Below are 18,949 nucleotides of genomic sequence, written 5' to 3' on the forward strand. Positions count from 1 at the left end.
GGGCACCCGCATTTTGGGCACTTTTTGGTGATCGTCAAAATCAAGCTTACTTGATTTTGACAATCACTTTTATCAGCCGTTCTTGGGGATGGGGGGGGGGGGGGGGGGGGTAGTGCTAATAGCATTGTTTCCCCGTGGAGTACAAAGGATCTGAGCGCAGATAATAGCCTTGGGCCATTAGCTGCATTCTGAGCTCAGAAAATAGCCTTGGACTATTAGCTGCATTCATGGAAGGCTTCATTTACATACATAATTGGTATTTAAGTAGCTGAGTAGCTACTTGAATACCTTTTTTTTGCAAAATAATCTGTTTGTGTAAATGGGCCTTAAGTTTTGACCACCTATAAATTTGGCTTAGTTTATGCCAAACATTGCGCCAAAGTTTTGGCACAATTAATGGCAATTTGGCACCCCTTTTTTTTTTTGGACAAGTCTGGAAAAACTGTCCAGAAGTGTTTAAAAACACACAATAAATGTGGCACAAGCACGTAAGACAGTTTTCTGACGCAAGTTGTTGTAAGAGTTTTTTTATTAATGAAATTGGAATAATTCTGGAATCCACGGAAGTGCTGGAGGTTTTTTCTGTTGCACCAGAAAACAGCTGAATTCTGAATAGTAAATAAGCTCCAATATGTTTCTAAATGGAGGTTTTTAACCATTGCAACAGTTTTCTTAAGTCACACATTGCTGTAGGTGTGTGTTGGGAGTATTTTTGATCTATAGTCTCCCATTTTACAATACAGCATTTAAAAACTCAGCTGAAGTGCTTTAGGTATTATAGTTCGGTTTCTTAAAATTGTTAAAAAAAAAATTAAAAATCTTTATTCAAGTCAGACCTAAGTGGAAGAAGAACCTGATCATATGCCAAAAATTACCTAGTGTGACGAAGAAGCAGAACAGGCTGTCCACAATAGTATCCATGATCGTTTCCATCTCTGTGTCTGTGATGTCTGGTCTGTTCAAAGCTAAATAAAATATGTGAAAAGTACATTAATATTTTACATCACACAACACGTATATGCCCAAGGGTTAAACACAATACTTAAACTACGGGACTACAAAACAAGTTAAGAGTTTATACATAGTCAACAGATCAAGATTTTGCTGATTGGATCTTGGGAAAAGCAAGCAAATAATTTCTGTCTTACCTGTAGCTTATATGTACGGTTACAAGAGGACAAATACACGACTAAAGGCCCTTTTACTCAGGCGACAGTCTTTTGGACGACTGCACAAGTGCTGACATCACCGCTGAGGTCATCAGCTATTGTGCAGAGCATACAAACTAACAGACATACAGGCGGCTCGCGGGCTTCTTGCCCGCTTAGCGCTTCCCCTCCTATGGGAAGCGGGGACTGCTTACACGGAATGACAAGCCTGCGAGCCAAGGTTTCTAAGCTATTGAAAAGTCAGCTTAAACAACCGCTAACGACAAGTGAGCGATTTTTTTTGCATGCATACTAGATGATTACACAGGTCTGCACAAAAAAAAAGTTTTAAGAGCTGTTTTGGTTATTCCATGTAATCTTTATATTTTTTGGTACACCGAATCCGAAAATGACCATCATTTTGTCAGAACATCACGTTTCAAGACAATTCAGTTATGTTGAATAAGACTATACCTCAAAATAAATGCAAATAGACTTATTAAATTAATTTCTGATTACAAATTTTACATGAAAATCATTTTTGAACTGAGCTGAGCTCACTAAAGCACACTAAAATGGTTTCTTCTTCCCTGTGAGGCTCCTCTTGGTACATTAACGCTTGTGAGTAGCATCTGGAACGTCTCTTTGAAGCATCCAACAGTAGTCTGCCATTATTGGAATGCTCGATTTTTCCCTGGTATCTTCTTTCCATCTCTTTAACCCTTTCCAATCCAATGTCGGGCCTGCCCCGACACCATAATTTCCCTCCACAGCTCCGATGTCGGGGCAAGCCCGACACTGCAGTACAGGAGTGCATCTGCACCCGATCAGACACATCGGGTGCAGATACACTCTTGCACTGATCCTCATCAAGGACCCCCGAAGAGAAGGCAGAAAGGGTTTTTAACCCTTTCTGCCTTCTCCTTTACACATTACATAGCGCTATGTAATGCAGGAGATTGCGTCCGGCAATCATGTGACCGCCGGTGTCACCTGACCCCCAGCGGTCACATGAACGTCGAGCCGGGAGCCTGCACCGTGGGGGGGGGGGGCTGCTTACCTGTCCGGCGTCTTCCGCATTCTCCCTTCTGTCTCCCGACTCGGCGATCATGTGACCGCTGGGTGCCACCTGACTCCAGCGGTCACATGATCGCCGAGCCGGGAGACAGAAGGGAGAATGCGGAAAACGCCGGACAGGTAAGCAGGCCCCCCACGGTGCAGTGAGCATCTGCACCCTGCAGAACTCTGTCAGTTCAGGAGGGTGCGGGGAAATGTATTTTTTCTCATCTATTCTCACCAGCTCCAATTTATTTGGAGCTGGGGAGAATAAATGAGAAAAAATAATTGGATTGGAAAGGGTTAAGTCCTGGTGGAATCGTTCACCTTGTTCTTCACTCACAGCTCCCAAATTTTCAGTAAAGTAGTCACGGTGGGATTGGAGGAAATGCACTTTCAAACTCATCAGGCAACCTAAAGCTTGAAATGCCTTCAGCATTCGTCCGATGATCTTTTTGTAATCAGGATCTTTCTTATTGCCTAAAAATTTCTCTACGAGCTCTTTAAATGCAATCCACCCTTCTTTTTGAGAATCAGTCATGGTATTGACAAACTCTTGATCAGCTATAAGGCTTCTAATGTCTGGTCCGACGAATACACCTTCCTTCAATTTTGCCAAGAGTCCTGGAAACTTGGTGACCAAATATTTGAAGCATTCTTCATCTCTTGGAAGTGATTTCCCGAATTGCTTCATCAATCCCAATTTTATATGAAGAGGTGGTAGAAGAACGTTATGTGGAGGTACCAAAGTTTCTCGGAGGACATTTTTTTGACCGACTGAGCACCCTCAGATGCCAACTTTTCTTGGTCCAGTGATTTTGCCGGTCTTGACTGTCCCATAGACACTGTCCCATAGACACAGAAAACAAGAGTATTTTGTATATCCAGCTTGTTGCCCAAGCAGCATGCACAAGCTCTTTAAATCCCAACACAGTTGCCAACCGTGGTCTTTATATTTAAGTTTACAAAGAACCAATTCCAAGTTCTCGTAGGTTTCCTTCAAGTGTACAGAATGACCTATAGGGATTGAAGCATAAGATCCACCGTTGAGCAGCAAAATTGCTTTAAAACTTTTTTGCTGCATAAAAAATGAGCGATGAAGTTCAGCGCTCATCGTGCAGTTTAAACAGCCGCCGTTCCATAGCGAACGGCCTCTGTGTATCTCAATGGAGAGGGGCAGGGGAGCAAGAGGAGAGAAATCTCCAGCACTGCCCCACCCCACTGCTGGCCGCTCCGTGAGCGAGCGAGCCGTACTAGCTCCAGTGCAGGAGCACGGAGACAAAGGCATCATTTGCCTGACACATGCTGTGTAAATGGGCCTTTACCATCCTCAGCCAGGGGGACACCAGCACATGCAGACCTGTTTGCCTTGACAGCACTAAAGAAAGCGCAGCACGAAGGGCGAGCAGAGAGCATCTTCACAATACACAGTATCAACAGGCGGAGAGGAAGACTGATATTTCCATCGATTACAAACAACTGGCAATTGAGGTAGTGTTACGCATTACGCCTGTCATCCAGTGAACGCCTGAGACAATCATCACTTTCACAGCTGCAGTCGGAGTTTGCAGCTACCTCAAAAAAAAAGTTGGAAATTTGGAGCACACTATCCATTAATTCCAAGCAGAGCATGACTACCTTAAAGCAACAGTATACTAGAATGCCCAGGCCCTTAAACAGTTTAAAAACAAGCTGGATGACCTGAGAAACTGGTCACACTGGAATAATCTGAGGATAGTAGGCCTTTCCAAATCCATTAAACCAGGCGACCTGCGCATCTGTGAAAAAAGAGTTCCCAAAAGCCATGGGCTTCAACTCGCAATGTGGAGCACGCACGCCGCATCAGCTCAGACTGTTACAGTGTGTGACAGAAAGTTAGAAACGCTTGCAGACCCCTCGGCAGATTGAAATACGAGTACTAGACTTTGGGGACAAGACTGCCATGCTACGCACCTTTAAGAGCAGAAACCACCCTACTCTTTTAAGAGGACACGAGCGCCTCCTGTTTAAGGACTTGTCAGCAGAAGTAGCAAGGTGGAGCGGACGTTTAGTTCAGTTTGTACCAGGCTAGTCCACGGAAAGGAGAGTTTCCTGTTGCAATACCCGGCAATCCTGCGTCTTTACCATTCCAATGGCTCTATTCCCTCACCCCATCCCCCCCACTCCCCTTTCTCCAATCCCACCACACAATGGACCTGGAGGAAGCCCTACAGGGGATTGCAACGTCAGGGGTGAGACATTAACAGGGCAGCTCTTCGTCACATGGATCCCCATCTTCCAAGAAGCGGTCTAAGCCACAAGCTAATTACACCCCCTTGATTTTGAAGCTAGAATCAGAGCTGCAACACTGGTTACACCTCCTGCTATCTTTCCTGGGAAGGTGATATGTCATGAAGATTATGATCTCCCCTAAACGGTTAGACCCCATGCAAACCATTCCAGTACTCATCAAACCCCGATGTTTCTTGACTTAATTCAGAATTTCTTAAATTGTTATGGGCAGGTAAATAATATTGCATTTCCCTTCATAAGCTGATGCTACTTAGGTCGGAGGTCGAAGGGAAGCATAAAGTTTCCCAGCAATATGGAGCTACAATCTCTCTAGTGTGACACGTAATAGACTGGATACAAGGCTCATAGATATGGAGGCAAATCTTGCCTATCCTTGAAACCTCACAGCGTACCTGCATACCAGATTCACACGCAAATTTTTCCCCAGTGGCCAAAACACGCAAGTGTAAGCACATTTTGGCTGCGTGTTCGAGCGGCCAAGTTGAATTTACACCCATCTGAAGCCAGACGAATGGAAACACATTTGCTTTTAACTACATTGTTGTTCAATAGCAGTTCTGCAAGCAGGGGAGAACTACAGTTAGGGCCAGAAATATTTGGACAGTAACACAATTTTCGCGAGTTGGGCTCTGCATGCCACCGCATTGGATTTGAAATGAAGCCTCTACAACAGAATTCAAGTGCAGATTGTAACGTTTAATTTAAAGGGTTGAACAAAAATATTTGATAGAAAATGTAGGAATTGTACACATTTCTTTACAAACACTCCACATTTAAGGAGCTCAAAAGTAATTGGACAAATAAACATAACCCAAACAAAATATTTTTTTTTCAATATTTTGTTGCGAATCCTTTGGAGGCAATCACTGCCTTAAGTCTGGAACCCATGGACATCACCAAACGCTGGGTTTCCTCCTTCTTAATGCTTTGCCAGGCCTTTACAGCCGCAGCCTTCAGGTCTTGCTTGTTTGTGGGTCTTTCCGTCTGAAGTCTGGATTTGAGCAAGTGAAATGCATGCTCAATTGGGTTAAGATCTGGTGATTGACTTGGCCATTGCAGAATGTTCCACTTTTTTGCACTCATGAACTCCTGGGTAGCTTTGGCTGTATGCTTGGGGTCATTGTCCATCTGTACTGTGAAGCGCCGTCCGATCAACTTTGCAGCATTTGGCTGAATCTGGGCTGAAAGTATATCCCGGTACACTTCAGAATTCATCCGGCTACTCTTGTCTGCTGTTATGTCATCAATAAACACAAGTGACCCAGTGCCATTGAAAGCCATGCATGCCCATGCCATCACGTTGCCTCCACCATGTTTTACAGAGGATGTGGTGTGCCTTGGATCATGTGCCGTTCCCTTTCTTCTCCAAACTTTTTTCTTCCCATCATTCTGGTACAGGTTGATCTTTGTCTCATCTGTCCATAGAATACTTTTCCAGAACTGGGCTGGCTTCTTGAGGTGTTGTTCGGCAAATTTAACTCTGGCCTGTCTATTTTTGGAATTGATGAATGGTTTGCATCTAGATGCAAACCCTTTGTATTTACTTTCATGGAGTCTTCTCTTTACTGTTGACTTAGAGACAGATACACCTACTTCCCTGAGAGTGTTCTGGACTTCAGTTGATGTTGTGAACGGGTTCTTCTTCACCAAAGAAAGTATGCGGCGATCATCCACCACCGTTGTCTTCCGTGGACGCCCAGGCCTTTTTGAGTTCCCAAGCTCACCAGTGAATTCCTTTTTTCTCAGAATGTACCCGACTGTTGATTTTGCTACTCCAAGCATGTCTGCTATCTCTCTGATGGATTTTCTTTTTTTTCAGCCTCAGGATGTTCTGCTTCCCCTCAATTGAGAGTTCCTTTGACCACATGTTGTCTGGTCACAGCAACAGCTTCCAAATCCAAAACCACACACCTGGAATCAACCCCAGACCTTTTAACTACTTAATTGATTACAGGTTAACGAGGGAGATGCCTTCTGAGTTAATTGCAGCCCTTAGAGTCCATTGTCCAATTACTTTTGGTCCCTTGAAAAAGAGGAGGCTATGCATTACAGAGCTATGATTCCTAAACCCTTTCTCCGATTTGGATGTGGAAACTCTCATATTGCAGCTGGGAGTGTGCACTTTCAGCCCACATTATATATATAATTGTATTTCTGAACATGTTTTTGTAAACTGCTAAAATAACAAAACTTGTGTCACTGTCCAAATATTTCTGGCCCTAACTGTATATCAGCTCTCTTACAGCAGCTATACTTAACATATACCTAACATCTATACTGCTTGGATCACTGTAAGCATAACTTTGGGGTGGTTAGAAGACAGAATCCTACATTAGTGAAGAGAGGAGTTAGGCTTTAAAGGGCCATTGCAGGCAAACTTTTTTTTATTGTTACCTTGGGGTGCAATTGGCACACATGGCATATTGGGGCAGATCCCTTCACTGATGAGAGTTGCACCGCTCCAGTCCCACATCACCCTACTGTGTCTAGTTGAATTCACCTATATCAAATATGTAAACTGGAAGTGAATTTTCTTCTACAATGCCCAATTAAGAGTATAAGGACGTAAGAGAGTTATGGCCCATTTACATGTAGCTATTATCGCTCAAAATTTGTTCAGACCGAATTTTGAGTGATGATCGTTACGTGAAAATGCAAAAAAAAAAACAAAAAAAAAAACTATATCACTCACTATTTGTTTACTTGTCGTTATGGTTGAATTTCAGTCAGCCAAAAATCTATTGCAGGCTTCTCGTTATGTGTGTTCATATAGAAGGTGAAGCACTGAGCAAGAAGCCTACGATCCAGCGATAAGTCTTTCAGTGTAAACTCTCTGCTTGAGCGCTGACAACCTTAGCGGTGATGTCAGCACTCATGCAGTTGTTTAAACACCTGTTGACCTGTCTATAAGGGCCATTACCACTTGAAACCAATCTCTATTAATTAAAGTAGAGAGCTGCTGTAAAGAGTAGCCCTTGCTTTAGATAATCTACTTGTCTGTTATACTTTCTTCAATATTGCTTCCTACTTTCTTGATCAGCTCATATTAGGAGAACCTATGTTCAAGTGTAACTTTACTCACCTCTGTAAGAAACAAGCTCCTTATTCTGATTGCACAGTACAAACATGTCATCTTCTAATGTAATAAAATTCAAGTACTGATCAAAAACCTGGAAAAAAAAAAGAAATGTTAGTACAAAGTCTCCACTACAGGATGGTTCACAAAATTGAACTGTAAAAGTTTAGAAAGTCAATAGAATAATTCTAAAGATTTGCTAAAACCTCACCAGGCCTCTCAAGTCTAGCTGAGAATACTAATTTGGACTGGTTGAGACCTCGGACATTGGGACTGGCTGGATCGCTCCTGGTAACGTCAACCCGACTCCGACGGGCCTTCTGTGGTGGACATCAGTGGGGTGAGCAGATGTCGTCGGCTTCTATATCCTCCTCCCCTCCCCCTCCTTTTCCTTCCCTTCCCCTCGGACATACCCCCACCCCCCCCCCCCCCTCTTTTTCTCTTTTTCAAAAGGTTTAATTCAACAGTTAATATATAAGGATTAGACATAAGGGAAGATCTCCTTGCTAAAACAGTCCATCTTTCCGACGATCGGAGATCCGCAAATATGTGCATTATATTATGTTTATTGTCTAATGAAAATCTACCCCCTGTCAGGGGACATAACCTTGTATTGTTAAAAAATCTTAATAAAATCTGATTTACAAAAAAAAAAAGAATACTAATTTGGACTAATACATGTAAAGATTAGAGATGAGCGAGCGTACTCGGAAAAGCATTACTCGCTCGAGTAATTTGCTTTATCTGAGTATCGCTGTGCTCGTCCCTGAAGATTCGGGTGCCGGCACGGAGCGGGGAGCTGCAGGGGAGAGCGGGGAGGAACGGAGGGGAGATCTTTCTCTCCCTCTCTCCCGCCCGCTCTCCCCTGCTCCCCGCTGCGACTCACCTGTCAGCCGCAGCAGCACCCGAATCTTCAGACCCGAGCACAGCGATACTCGGATAAAGCCAATTACTCGAGCGAGTAGTGTTTTTCCGAGTACGCTCACTCATCTCTAGTAAAGATACATTGTTTAATGTCAAAAAATAGATAGAATCTCATTATGGCAATAAAGTTTCCCAGTCTTGTGTATGGAGCTCACTCCGACCCCGTGTCTCGTAAGCATATACCAAACAAATATTCCAGCATGGATTTTAGGAACAAATGTTAAAAATCCACTTGAATCAATACAAAACGGTTAGTGTCCTTTGACAGGTGCTTTGATTAAAAAATACTCTACTTGGGAGTACTGTTCAAAAAGTGTAAGGGTCTCTGTACTGATTAAAGTGGATTTTTAACCTTCATCTGAACTAAAGCAACATTTCTTCTTAACATCAGCACTGGATTATTGGTTTGGATTATGTCACATTAGATTTCCCTGCATTCTCATTACAAAATCCAATCTTTTATTTGCCCCATTAAATGGGCAAATCAGCATGTGGAGACTGCATCGAAGCCTTTTCCATCTGCCTACAGAAAGTCCACACTGTATGAACTTCCAATACAACTCCACATGAACAGGGCCTCAATAGGTTTTCAATTCGAAAAAGAAAACTATTTTTGTACAGAATTATATAGAAACGTACACAAATGATAAAGGAGTATTCCGGAACTTTAACTATTAATGACCTATCCTCAGGAAGGATAAGAAGCCTGGGCCAGACCACAATGAGAAGCCAGAGGTGTAATAGGAGGCAGCGCTCCCATTGATTTCAATAGGAGTAAAGAGAGCCATTACACTTCTGATGCTGACCAAGGATGACAACTTTCAGCCCACTGCACCGACAGGCAGATCAGCCAGCTGATTGGCTGGGATCCCAAGTGGCGGGCTCCCGTCGATCAACAATTGATGACCTATCCTAAGGATAAGTCATTAATAGTTCAAGTCTCAGAATACCCCTTTATAAATATGCAGGCAGTTCTTATCGATCTCTGCAGGGACATTTTAAAAAAAATCCCTACAAGGATTCCCCCTATAGCCCCCCTGCTGTGCAGGAGCTATGCGAGAGTCTAGTCACAGCTCAGATCACATAGACTGCCTGGAGACCAATCAGTATGGTCTCCAGGCATGTGACAGCCAATCACAGCCATCACAGAGGATAAGTACTGCTGTACCTTCCCCTACATCTCACAACTGTATGTGTAAAACAGTGCGTGAGTAATGCAGGGTTTTACCATTGTGGAGCCGGCGGTAAACCAGCCTATTGCCACATATGGCGGCAGTGTTGTACTGTGCATGACAGCGCCTCTCACGCATGAGGCCATGCGCAGTCCACCTGTTTTTTTTGTCTTCATTCCCTGTGCCATTGCGAAGAAATAGTCTAATTGTTTATGGGCAACATTAATTATGCACCCATAGAGAACGGGCTTTATCTCGCATAATAAGCCCCACAATAGAACATACTGTGTTCTTTACTATGCAATTCCTGCACACCAATGTCAGCGGAATTACATAAAGGCAATGTATTTGATTCCCTGCGAATAACCATGTATCACACAAGCTACAGCGCATGCGTAATACGTGGTAATCTTATGCTCGTGTGAGCCGGGCCTCAGAATATGTTCACATGATGGAATTCAGCGTGAATTTTTACACTTCTAAAACCCGACAAGCATGTACTTGAGAGCCAATGCATATACATGCTGACTTCTATCGTATTGCAGGCTTGCCTGTTAACACACAGCTCTGTGCTCAGGTGTGTGCCATCTTCCCTGGATGTGCACTGTGCTGCGGAATATGGCACACACAACACTGCGTTAATCAGCAGTAAGGCAGAATTAGCAAATCTATAACAGGCTGTATTATGAACTCCCCTTCTGTTTAGCACTGAACCAAAAAGGCGACAGGATCTTATAGACATCAACCATTCTTAAGTAGAAATCAACATCACCTTTGAGACATGAGATACTGTGTTAGCAGTGAGTGCTGCACTCGCAATGTCTTCCAGTTTACTGCGAGATATTGCAGATATGAAGTTTAAATAGTAAGACTCGTATAATTGTGTCCTCAGGTCCTGTTATGAAAAGTAAAAGAACAAAAGCTTTGACATCAGAGAGATCACAAGTACAAAATATTTAGTAAATATGAAAACTATGGGTTTTAGTAGAGACCATCGGGATACTGGTTTGAGATGGAATCGATTGATTCTACTAATAGCTGCATTAGTAAACAGAGGGGTCCCAACTTCTTTTTTGCTAAAACAGTTGACAACAACCAGGGCTAGAAAAGGCCGGACTTGTGGTTTCTATATAAAAAAAAAAGGTTGCCTTCATGAGACAACATTCAGTTACATAGTAACATAATATGTAAGGCTGAAACAAGACACATGTATATACGATAAGTAGTCAGTGAGCAGCAACATGAGTGTCTTCAGTAAAAGTGCATCCACATGATGCTTAATTACTCCATGACAAACACACAGCACAACGTTTCAACCCACGCAGGGGTCTTTCTCAAATAAAGAAGCATCATGTGGATGCACTTTTACTGAAGGCGCTCATGTTGCTGCTCACTGACTACTTATCGTATATGCATGGATTGATTGGAACCATTAGAGTCTGGTTCCCTTTCTGGTGAAGCTCTGCAACAACTACTTCAGAAATCTCCCACTAATGCGGTAACCTGTGCCGCTGTGACTCTTTTCTATGTTGAAACAAGACACCTGTCTATCCAATTCCACCTATTATCCTGCAATGTTGATCCAGAGGAAGGCAGGTTCCTTCAATTATGCCACGCCCTAAACAACCACATCCTCAGATCTCTAAATATTCCTTGAGTCATACTTAATTCTCAGGGTTTCTGTGGTTCAGTAGCCCATGTCTATACTACTCTGGCACTCATCCTTCTTCCGGTACAACGTCGTTGGATGAGAAAAAAAACCTTTTTATTAATGATGAGAGTTGGGCAGAGATCCTGGAGTCACACACACACAAACCTGTTTCTCCAGCAGCCAATTACATACTCCCTCAGTTCTAGATTATTCATCAGGCTTATTTAACACCAGTGCGCCTGCATAGAATGGGTAGAATTCCATCCCCACCATGCCCAATATGTCCGATTCCTTGATGTGTATTTTTGGCATTCTTGACGCAGAGCAGTGGTAACATTACCACTGTATATTTTTTATTACGAACATTTTTTGCTTGCAAAGCTATTGCTTTACATTGGGTAAATCCAAGACCGCCACAACTGAGACAGTGGAAAGCTTTAGAAAATCAGACGGTCTCCTATGAGAAGACAGTCTACAAAAAACACAAATGTCCCAAAAAATATACTTGTGTTTGGGGGGCCTGGTGTGACTCAGCTAAGAGCTTTAATATAGCGAGGGTGTTGTAGGTTGGTTGTAAGTTTTGGAGTCTATGCCAGATCCAGTGAGATAACTGCCTAATGGTTACTAATACCGCGTTTTTTAAAAGTAAGGTCTACCCCGATTTTTCATAATATAACTTGAAATATAAGGCATACACAAAAATAAGCCCTAGATACACTAGAGTTAAAAAAAAAAAAAAAAAAAAGACAGCAATACTCACCTAGGCGATGGCATCCCAGTCCCTCGCCCTGCCCCCGAAGCTGCGGCAGCCTGCTGTGTCCTCCGTGCTGAAAGCCCTCTCTTCCTGGTAGCGAGGCTTTGAATACCCTGCCTCCAGCAGGCGAATACTGTAAATAGATCATGAGCGCCACTGGCTCAGCCAATCAGATCCGGTTCTCGATCATTCACAGCCATTCAGTGTATGACATCACTGAATGGCTGTGATTGGTCCATCAGGTGCTGGCTCTGGTTTGCTGAGCCCCGTTACCAGGAAGAGAGTGCTTTCAGCACCGAGGACACAGCAGCATGAGGCACCGGGATGCCGCTGGCTAGTTAAGTATAAGACACCCCCGAAAATAATCATATAGTAAGAAAGACGTCAGGCAGCAGGTTTGGTGCGGTTGTATTTTATGCATTCATGAGAATACACAGATAGTAATGCCTCCTCAACACACAAGATGGCGACGTTTCGACTCTAAAGAATGAGTCTTTGTCATTCTCATGAATGCATAAAATACAACCGCACCAAACCTGCTGCCTGACGTCTTTCTTACTATATGCATATCTTTGGGAATTTGGACTCGTTCCCGGTCTGGGCGTGCAGACAAGGCTGAAGGATACAGCTTAGGATTTTTTTTCCCCCCCGAACTGGTAGTGGTGAGTGCTGCTGTTCAACTTTATTTACTTCAAACCCCCGAAAATAAGACTGTGCCTCTTTTGGAGCAAAAATTAATATAAGTGTTTTATTTTTGGGGAAACACGATAGTTACCTTTCTATTCTATATACATTGCTGCTTTCTAGAGGACGTTATTCCTTTTGTTCTGTATGAACACTTCGCTGACTGCTTGATTTCTCAAAAGTCTGTTCATACTTGGCTGTAATCTCTGCAGTGGTTTATACTTTGAATTTATCTTTATTTTTTTTTATTCACTTTATTGAACAAAGTCCAATGATTGAGCAAAATAATTCTTGAAATATATGTTGACTTTTAACTAAAGGCTTTCTCACTGCTAAAAGAGCCAATAGCCAGAAGTTAGAAGAGCCAGAATCGTGGTTTCTATTAAAAAAGTTGAAATAATTTCTGACATATGTTGGCTATTTACAGCAGGCCTTATAATGTTCAAAAAGTAACCAAAAAAATCTGAATACATTGAAATAAAAACTAATAAGAAATTGGTGGTACACGCTTGCTTTTGTTTACCTGACAAATTCTGTCTACATTTTCCTCTGTAGGCATCACAAAATATATGGCAGGAACATCAGGGATGGCATCACGGTCAGAATGCAAGAGACTGGAAAAAAAACATGCAACTTGTCATAACTTCTCATCGTTGGGGGCAATATCCTAAATTCTAACAATACTTTTCCTAAACTCACAGATGTAACGTGACGCCCATGTCTCGCAGCTCCTTCACAGACAGCAGGGGTGAGATGATGTCCTGGCCAAACCGATCGTAAATAAGAACCTGTTATGCAACAAGTGAAAAAATAAAGAAACAATGGAAATTATTCATCTCATGAAAAAGAACATACTGTAACAAGCTAGCAAAGCAGCAATGTTTATGAACTCAGGAAATGTCAATTAAAGGGTTTTTCTGGTTCTTTGATGGCTAATCCTCAAGACAGACCATCAGTATTCGATCACAGGGGGTCTGACTCTCACATCCCAACCGATCAGCTGTTTTAGGGAATGTGCATTTCAATACTTTACCTTCTGTGAAAATATTATTTGTATATTTCCTACATATTCTTCATATTAAAAGGAGTTTTCTAGTTCTTTAACCCCTAAACAGCACAAATTCACACCCTGGGTGTGCAGGGCTTATGTGGAGCAGGATTACAAGCTTATCCCACTCCATACATGGCCGATGCCGGCTGTCCGTGATAGCAGATATGTGGCTGTTAACCCCCTAAATCCTACTGTCAATTCTGACAGTGGTATTTAAATACCTGGATCATTGTTTGGAGATCCTGAATGCCCCTCCCCCCTTCTGATGAAATCACAGGGTGCTATTCAGTTGCTATGGCAGCGGGAAGCCTCCTGAAGGCCCTCAGGGCTGCCATGTATAAATGTTTGTCAAAATAAGGTATAACGCAATACTGTGGTATTACATTACACTGTATGAGCAATCAAATGATCACGGTTTTTGTTAGTTACTGAAAAAAATAAATGAAGTTAAAAAAAAAAACACAAACAAAAAAAAACACTAAATACATCTTCCTATATTAATGATAAAATAATAAAAGGAATATTTGGTATCTCTGCGTCCATAAAAGTTCAATCAAAGTAACACTATTTATCCCGCACAATGAGCGTCATCAGGAAAAAAAAACACATCAGAATTGTGCATTTTTGGTCACACCGTCGCCATGAAAAAAAAGGAATCAAAAAGTCACACGAATTCCCCAATAGTAACTACAGGATATCCTGCATAAAATGGTGGAAAAATAAAAAAAGTTATGGCTGGAGGCAGAAAAATATTTTTATTTTTTTAAAAGTAGTGCTGCAAAAGTAAAACCACATAAATTTGGTATCATTGTCAACGTCCTCCTGTCCCACAGAATAAAGTTATCATGTCATTTTGTGCCATTGTGTACGCTGTGAAAATAAGAGCTCCCCCAAAGAGGGCAGATATTTTTTTTCCCCCATTTCACTCCACTTAGAAATTATTTTCCAGTACATTATGCGGTACATTAAAAGGGATCCTTGAGAAACACAACTCATCCCACCAAAAACAAGCCCTCATGTAGCAATGAAAACGGAAAAATAAAAACGTGGTGAGTTTTTAAAAAAGTGAGGAGAAAAAAAAAAAAAAAACTAAAGAATTGTGTCCTTAAAAGGTGAAAATTGATGGACTAGTTATCGGAGAGGCCATGAATGTTATATTAATGGGGGACGGAGTGTCGGCACCACTGCCGATCAATTGTTTAAAAGGGCCTTGCAGCTCCGGTGACCAATGCATGCATGTTTACCAGGCACCGCTCCTTGCAGTGACAGCTCTGCAATTAGCTACAACTTCAATTCATTCAAGTGAATGAGACTGATGCTACTAAAAGTACAGCTCTTGTTGGGCCGCTCTCACACAACCAGATTTGCTTTGCGGAGTCCGTGATCAGCGTTCACACAGACTTTCCACGGTAAAACACAGGCATTGATAGACATGCTTGTTCGAAATTCCCTTCACATTTGCAGATACGAAGTGCGCATTCCACAAGAGGAAGAAAAATTACAGCACACTCTATTTTACCGTGGAATCCAAGCCTTCATTCATGTTGGACCTGCAGCCCATATGCAATTAACATTGTGCATAGGCTGCAGGTACCTGCGTCATCGCTAAGCTACGGCGCAGGAAATACAAACAAACAAAGAAAAACTGCACACGACCACCTGCGTGCCTCCGCGGTAATCCGAAACACAGTTTAGAGATCTACGCAGGGTCACCAGCCGGGCTCACAGTTGGCCTCCCACATGCAGAATCCAACTCGTTTGTGTGAAACCGGCCTTCATCACAGAAATACTGCCAGCAGGAGTCATGTACAGGTTTTTTTCTCTACATGGAATCATCCTGTTATTTAGACAACTGCCCCCACTGAATTCAATGAGAAAACCAGCTAAAACAACCTGTCCGTCTGTAAAACGTACTACCTGTCTACTTCAGGACGGCATCCAACGAGCATAAGTTGCTCACGCATGAGCATAGCGTTTTTGCAGAACGTACTATGATATTTTGCGCGCGCATGGGCGCATTATTCTGTACTGTGTCTGCACGTCATGTTCAATTGTGTGTGGAAAACAAAGCCTCAGCGATTGAAATGTTTACTTAGCCTTGATGCGTCCCAGATGTGTTCTTTTTCCAGTGATAGAAAGCACAAGTGATTGACTTCCGTGGGACCTTTGGTGCGCAGACATGCAGAAACATTGAGCATGCTGCGTTATTCTGCACGACCGAAACAAGTGCACAAAATAAGGAAATGTGAAGAAACCCATTGATTATCAATGGGTTCCACTCCCTGCGTATTGCGTGCCAAATACACCTGTGTGACGCCAGTCTCAGTTTTTTTACACTGTGAAAACGGCCACAGCAAACAGCTGATCGGCACGGGTCCCAAGTGGCGGACCAAAGCCGATCAACTATTGATGAGCTATTGCTTACCAATCATCAAGACAGTATAACACCCTTGACGAACTAACAGAACACTACGTATGAGACTGTCGCAGTGCTAAGACTCTTACCTTCCATACTGGCTCCCCGGTTGTGCTCTTCACAACTGGAACATTGAAGTTCAGCATACGCTTTAAAGCAACTGCAAGAACACAAGTAACAAAATCATAAACACATGTAATAAAGAGGGATTTCTGGACTGTAACTACAGGGCTTGTCCGGAGTGGAGGGTTTATTAAAAGCTACAAAATGTGCTAAACCTATAAAAGCAGCACTGCTCACCCATCTGTGGCTGCAGCACCCGCAGTCCTCCATGTCTTTGTTTATGACCGCCACCACCTGACTGCTGCAGCAATCACCTGCCGTTCTCCTGACATCATGGCTTCCAGAATGGCACATGACTGTTGTGAACTCTGATTGGCTGCAGCGGTTAGGTGGTAGTCACTTGTAAACTGAGATCGCAACGACCGCAGGAACTGCGGACTTATTTTATCGTTTTTACACATTTGTAGCAATTTCTAAAAAATCATCTGCACCTGTACAACCCCCTTAAGCTGGGCTCAGATGGCCATAATTTGCGCCGTGACACCTACGGGAGACTCATACATGACATGCAGCAAGTGCACAGTGACATTGCGTACCTGCTGTGTGCCGTAAATCGCCATGCATTATCTTTGCGTGCATGCACATGTAATAAGCGCCTAGATAGAACTTGCTGTGATTTTTCTTGCGCACGTATTTCGCACAATTCGCCACGTAGTCGAGATTGGTGCAGCATGTTCTGCATGCAGAATACACTATACCAACGTGGTTGTGTGAGCCCGGCCTTATAGGGGTTGTCCCGCGAAAGCAAGTGGGGTTATACACTTCTGTATGGCCATATTAACACACTTTGTAATGTACATTGTGCATTAATTATGAGCCATACAGAAGTTATTCACTTACCTGTTCCGTTGCTAGCGTCCCCGTCTCCATGGTGCGGTCTAATTTCAGCGTCTAATCTCCCGATTAGACGCGCTTGCGCAGTCCGGTCTTCTCCCTGGTGAATGGCGCCGCTCGTGCCGGAGAGCTGCTCCTCGTAGCTCCGCCCCGTCACGTGTGCCGATTCCAGCCAATCAGGAGGCTGGAATCGGCAATGGACTGCACAGAGCCCACGGTGCACCATGGGAGAAGACCCGCGGTGCATCGTGGGTGAAGATCCCGGCGGCCATCTTGGTAAGCTAAGTAAGAAGTCGCCACAGCGCAGGGATTCGGGTAAGTACTAAACCTTTTTTTTTATTTTTTTTTTAAACCCATCCCTTGGGTTTGTCTTGCGCCGAACGGGGGCCTATTGAATAAAAAAAAAAAAAACGTTTCGGCGCGGGACAACCCCTTTAAAGTACTGCTCTTGTTATACATTTTTTTTTCTAACCAGCTTTATTGAAGGCTCTAGGGCCTAAATCCTGACACTATCCACTGGCAATTAGCGAGTAATACAAGTGAGAGCTCTGGGAGAAGAAAAAAAAATCAGTACAAACTAATGAGCAGGCTGGAAATGTTATTATCCCCGGCATGTTCATCATGGTCACAGTTTTTGCTTAGTATAACTACAGATCATATGCTCTAAAAATTATACAGCAGATATGCCAAATCTTACATTTGTGAACAGACCGGGTGGACAAAAATATGGAAACACCATACGAAATGCATGGGATTTTAATCATTAGCACTGAGATGCCCTTTTGACCCCTGCTTGGCGGATTCATATTTAACGGGCCTTTTAGGCCGCCTGCAGACGAGCGGGTCGGATCCGGCAGCGAGAATTCTCGCCGCGCGATCTGACCCGAGCGCCTGCAGGGACGAGCGCGTACTCACCCGCGCCTGGCAGCCCTGGCTCTTTCATGTGCCGGCTGCCGCGCAGCCGGCGCATGCGCAGACCGGAGCCGGCGGCCGGGTGAGTGCGTGCCCCGCAGAAAATTAGGACATGCCGCGGTTTGTTTGCCGCGCGAGATTTCGCGCGGCCAAACCACGGCCGTCTGCATAGGAGTGCGTATTTTAATGCACTCCTATGCAAACTTTCAGCGGCGGAAATCCCGCGGGAAATCCCGCGGCGGGATTTCCGCTCGTGTGCAGGCGGCCTTACCTGGCATATCACCTGGGATGTGCAGACTCTTTATATCCACTGTGCGTTAAATGTACAAAGAAACACCCCTACCATGAGGCAACCGGAGCCTGCAGCCTCAGGCGGCAGTCTGCAGGACCTCAGATAGGCGATGCGCTAGGGCTGTCACCCGCTCTGTAACTTACTGGCCAAGCTGGTACTTAAGGCCAGCATTTATGTTTTTTATTGGCCATACTAACAGTTGGTAAAATAAAACTGGCAGCTACGAGCCGGCAGGCCAGCAATCTGCCAAGCAATTAACTCACTTGAGCTACAGCTTCGGTCTGGCAGCGCCAGCTGCTGTAATCAGACTGTGACCCCTGACCTCTTCCCCCAGGGTCCGTGCTACTTCAAGTAGCCGCTATGGGGCAGGGGTAATAGACTGATTACCGTAGCAATGGTGCCGAACCAAAACAACAGAATGACAACAGAACGAGCGACTTAAATGCTTGATGTTGTCGTGTTGCTCTCTGTCCGGAGTTCCACTATGGGGGCCACTATGGGTTTGGGGCCACTAACGGGATCGCTATTGCAACCAGGGTCATTATCCTATTGTAACCACTACTG

General features: G+C 43.6%; 1 protein-coding gene across 1 annotated transcript in view; it reads right to left on the reverse strand.

Annotated features, from left to right (window-relative positions):
* The window catches only part of SCFD1 (sec1 family domain containing 1), a 104,764-nt gene that overhangs the window by 83,395 nt on the left and 2,420 nt on the right, over window positions 1-18,949 (reverse strand). The window contains exons 2-7 of the mRNA XM_066608574.1: window positions 16,314-16,384; window positions 13,457-13,545; window positions 13,281-13,371; window positions 10,441-10,563; window positions 7,579-7,666; window positions 876-965 (exon numbers count right to left, since the gene is read on the reverse strand). Coding sequence (XP_066464671.1) covers window positions 876-965; window positions 7,579-7,666; window positions 10,441-10,563; window positions 13,281-13,371; window positions 13,457-13,545; window positions 16,314-16,384 — 552 coding nt within the window. The remainder of the gene's footprint in view (window positions 1-875; window positions 966-7,578; window positions 7,667-10,440; window positions 10,564-13,280; window positions 13,372-13,456; window positions 13,546-16,313; window positions 16,385-18,949) is intronic.

The sequence above is a fragment of the Eleutherodactylus coqui genome, chromosome 6 (genome assembly GCF_035609145.1).
Source record: "Eleutherodactylus coqui strain aEleCoq1 chromosome 6, aEleCoq1.hap1, whole genome shotgun sequence".
Lineage (NCBI taxonomy): Eukaryota > Metazoa > Chordata > Amphibia > Anura > Eleutherodactylidae > Eleutherodactylus > Eleutherodactylus coqui.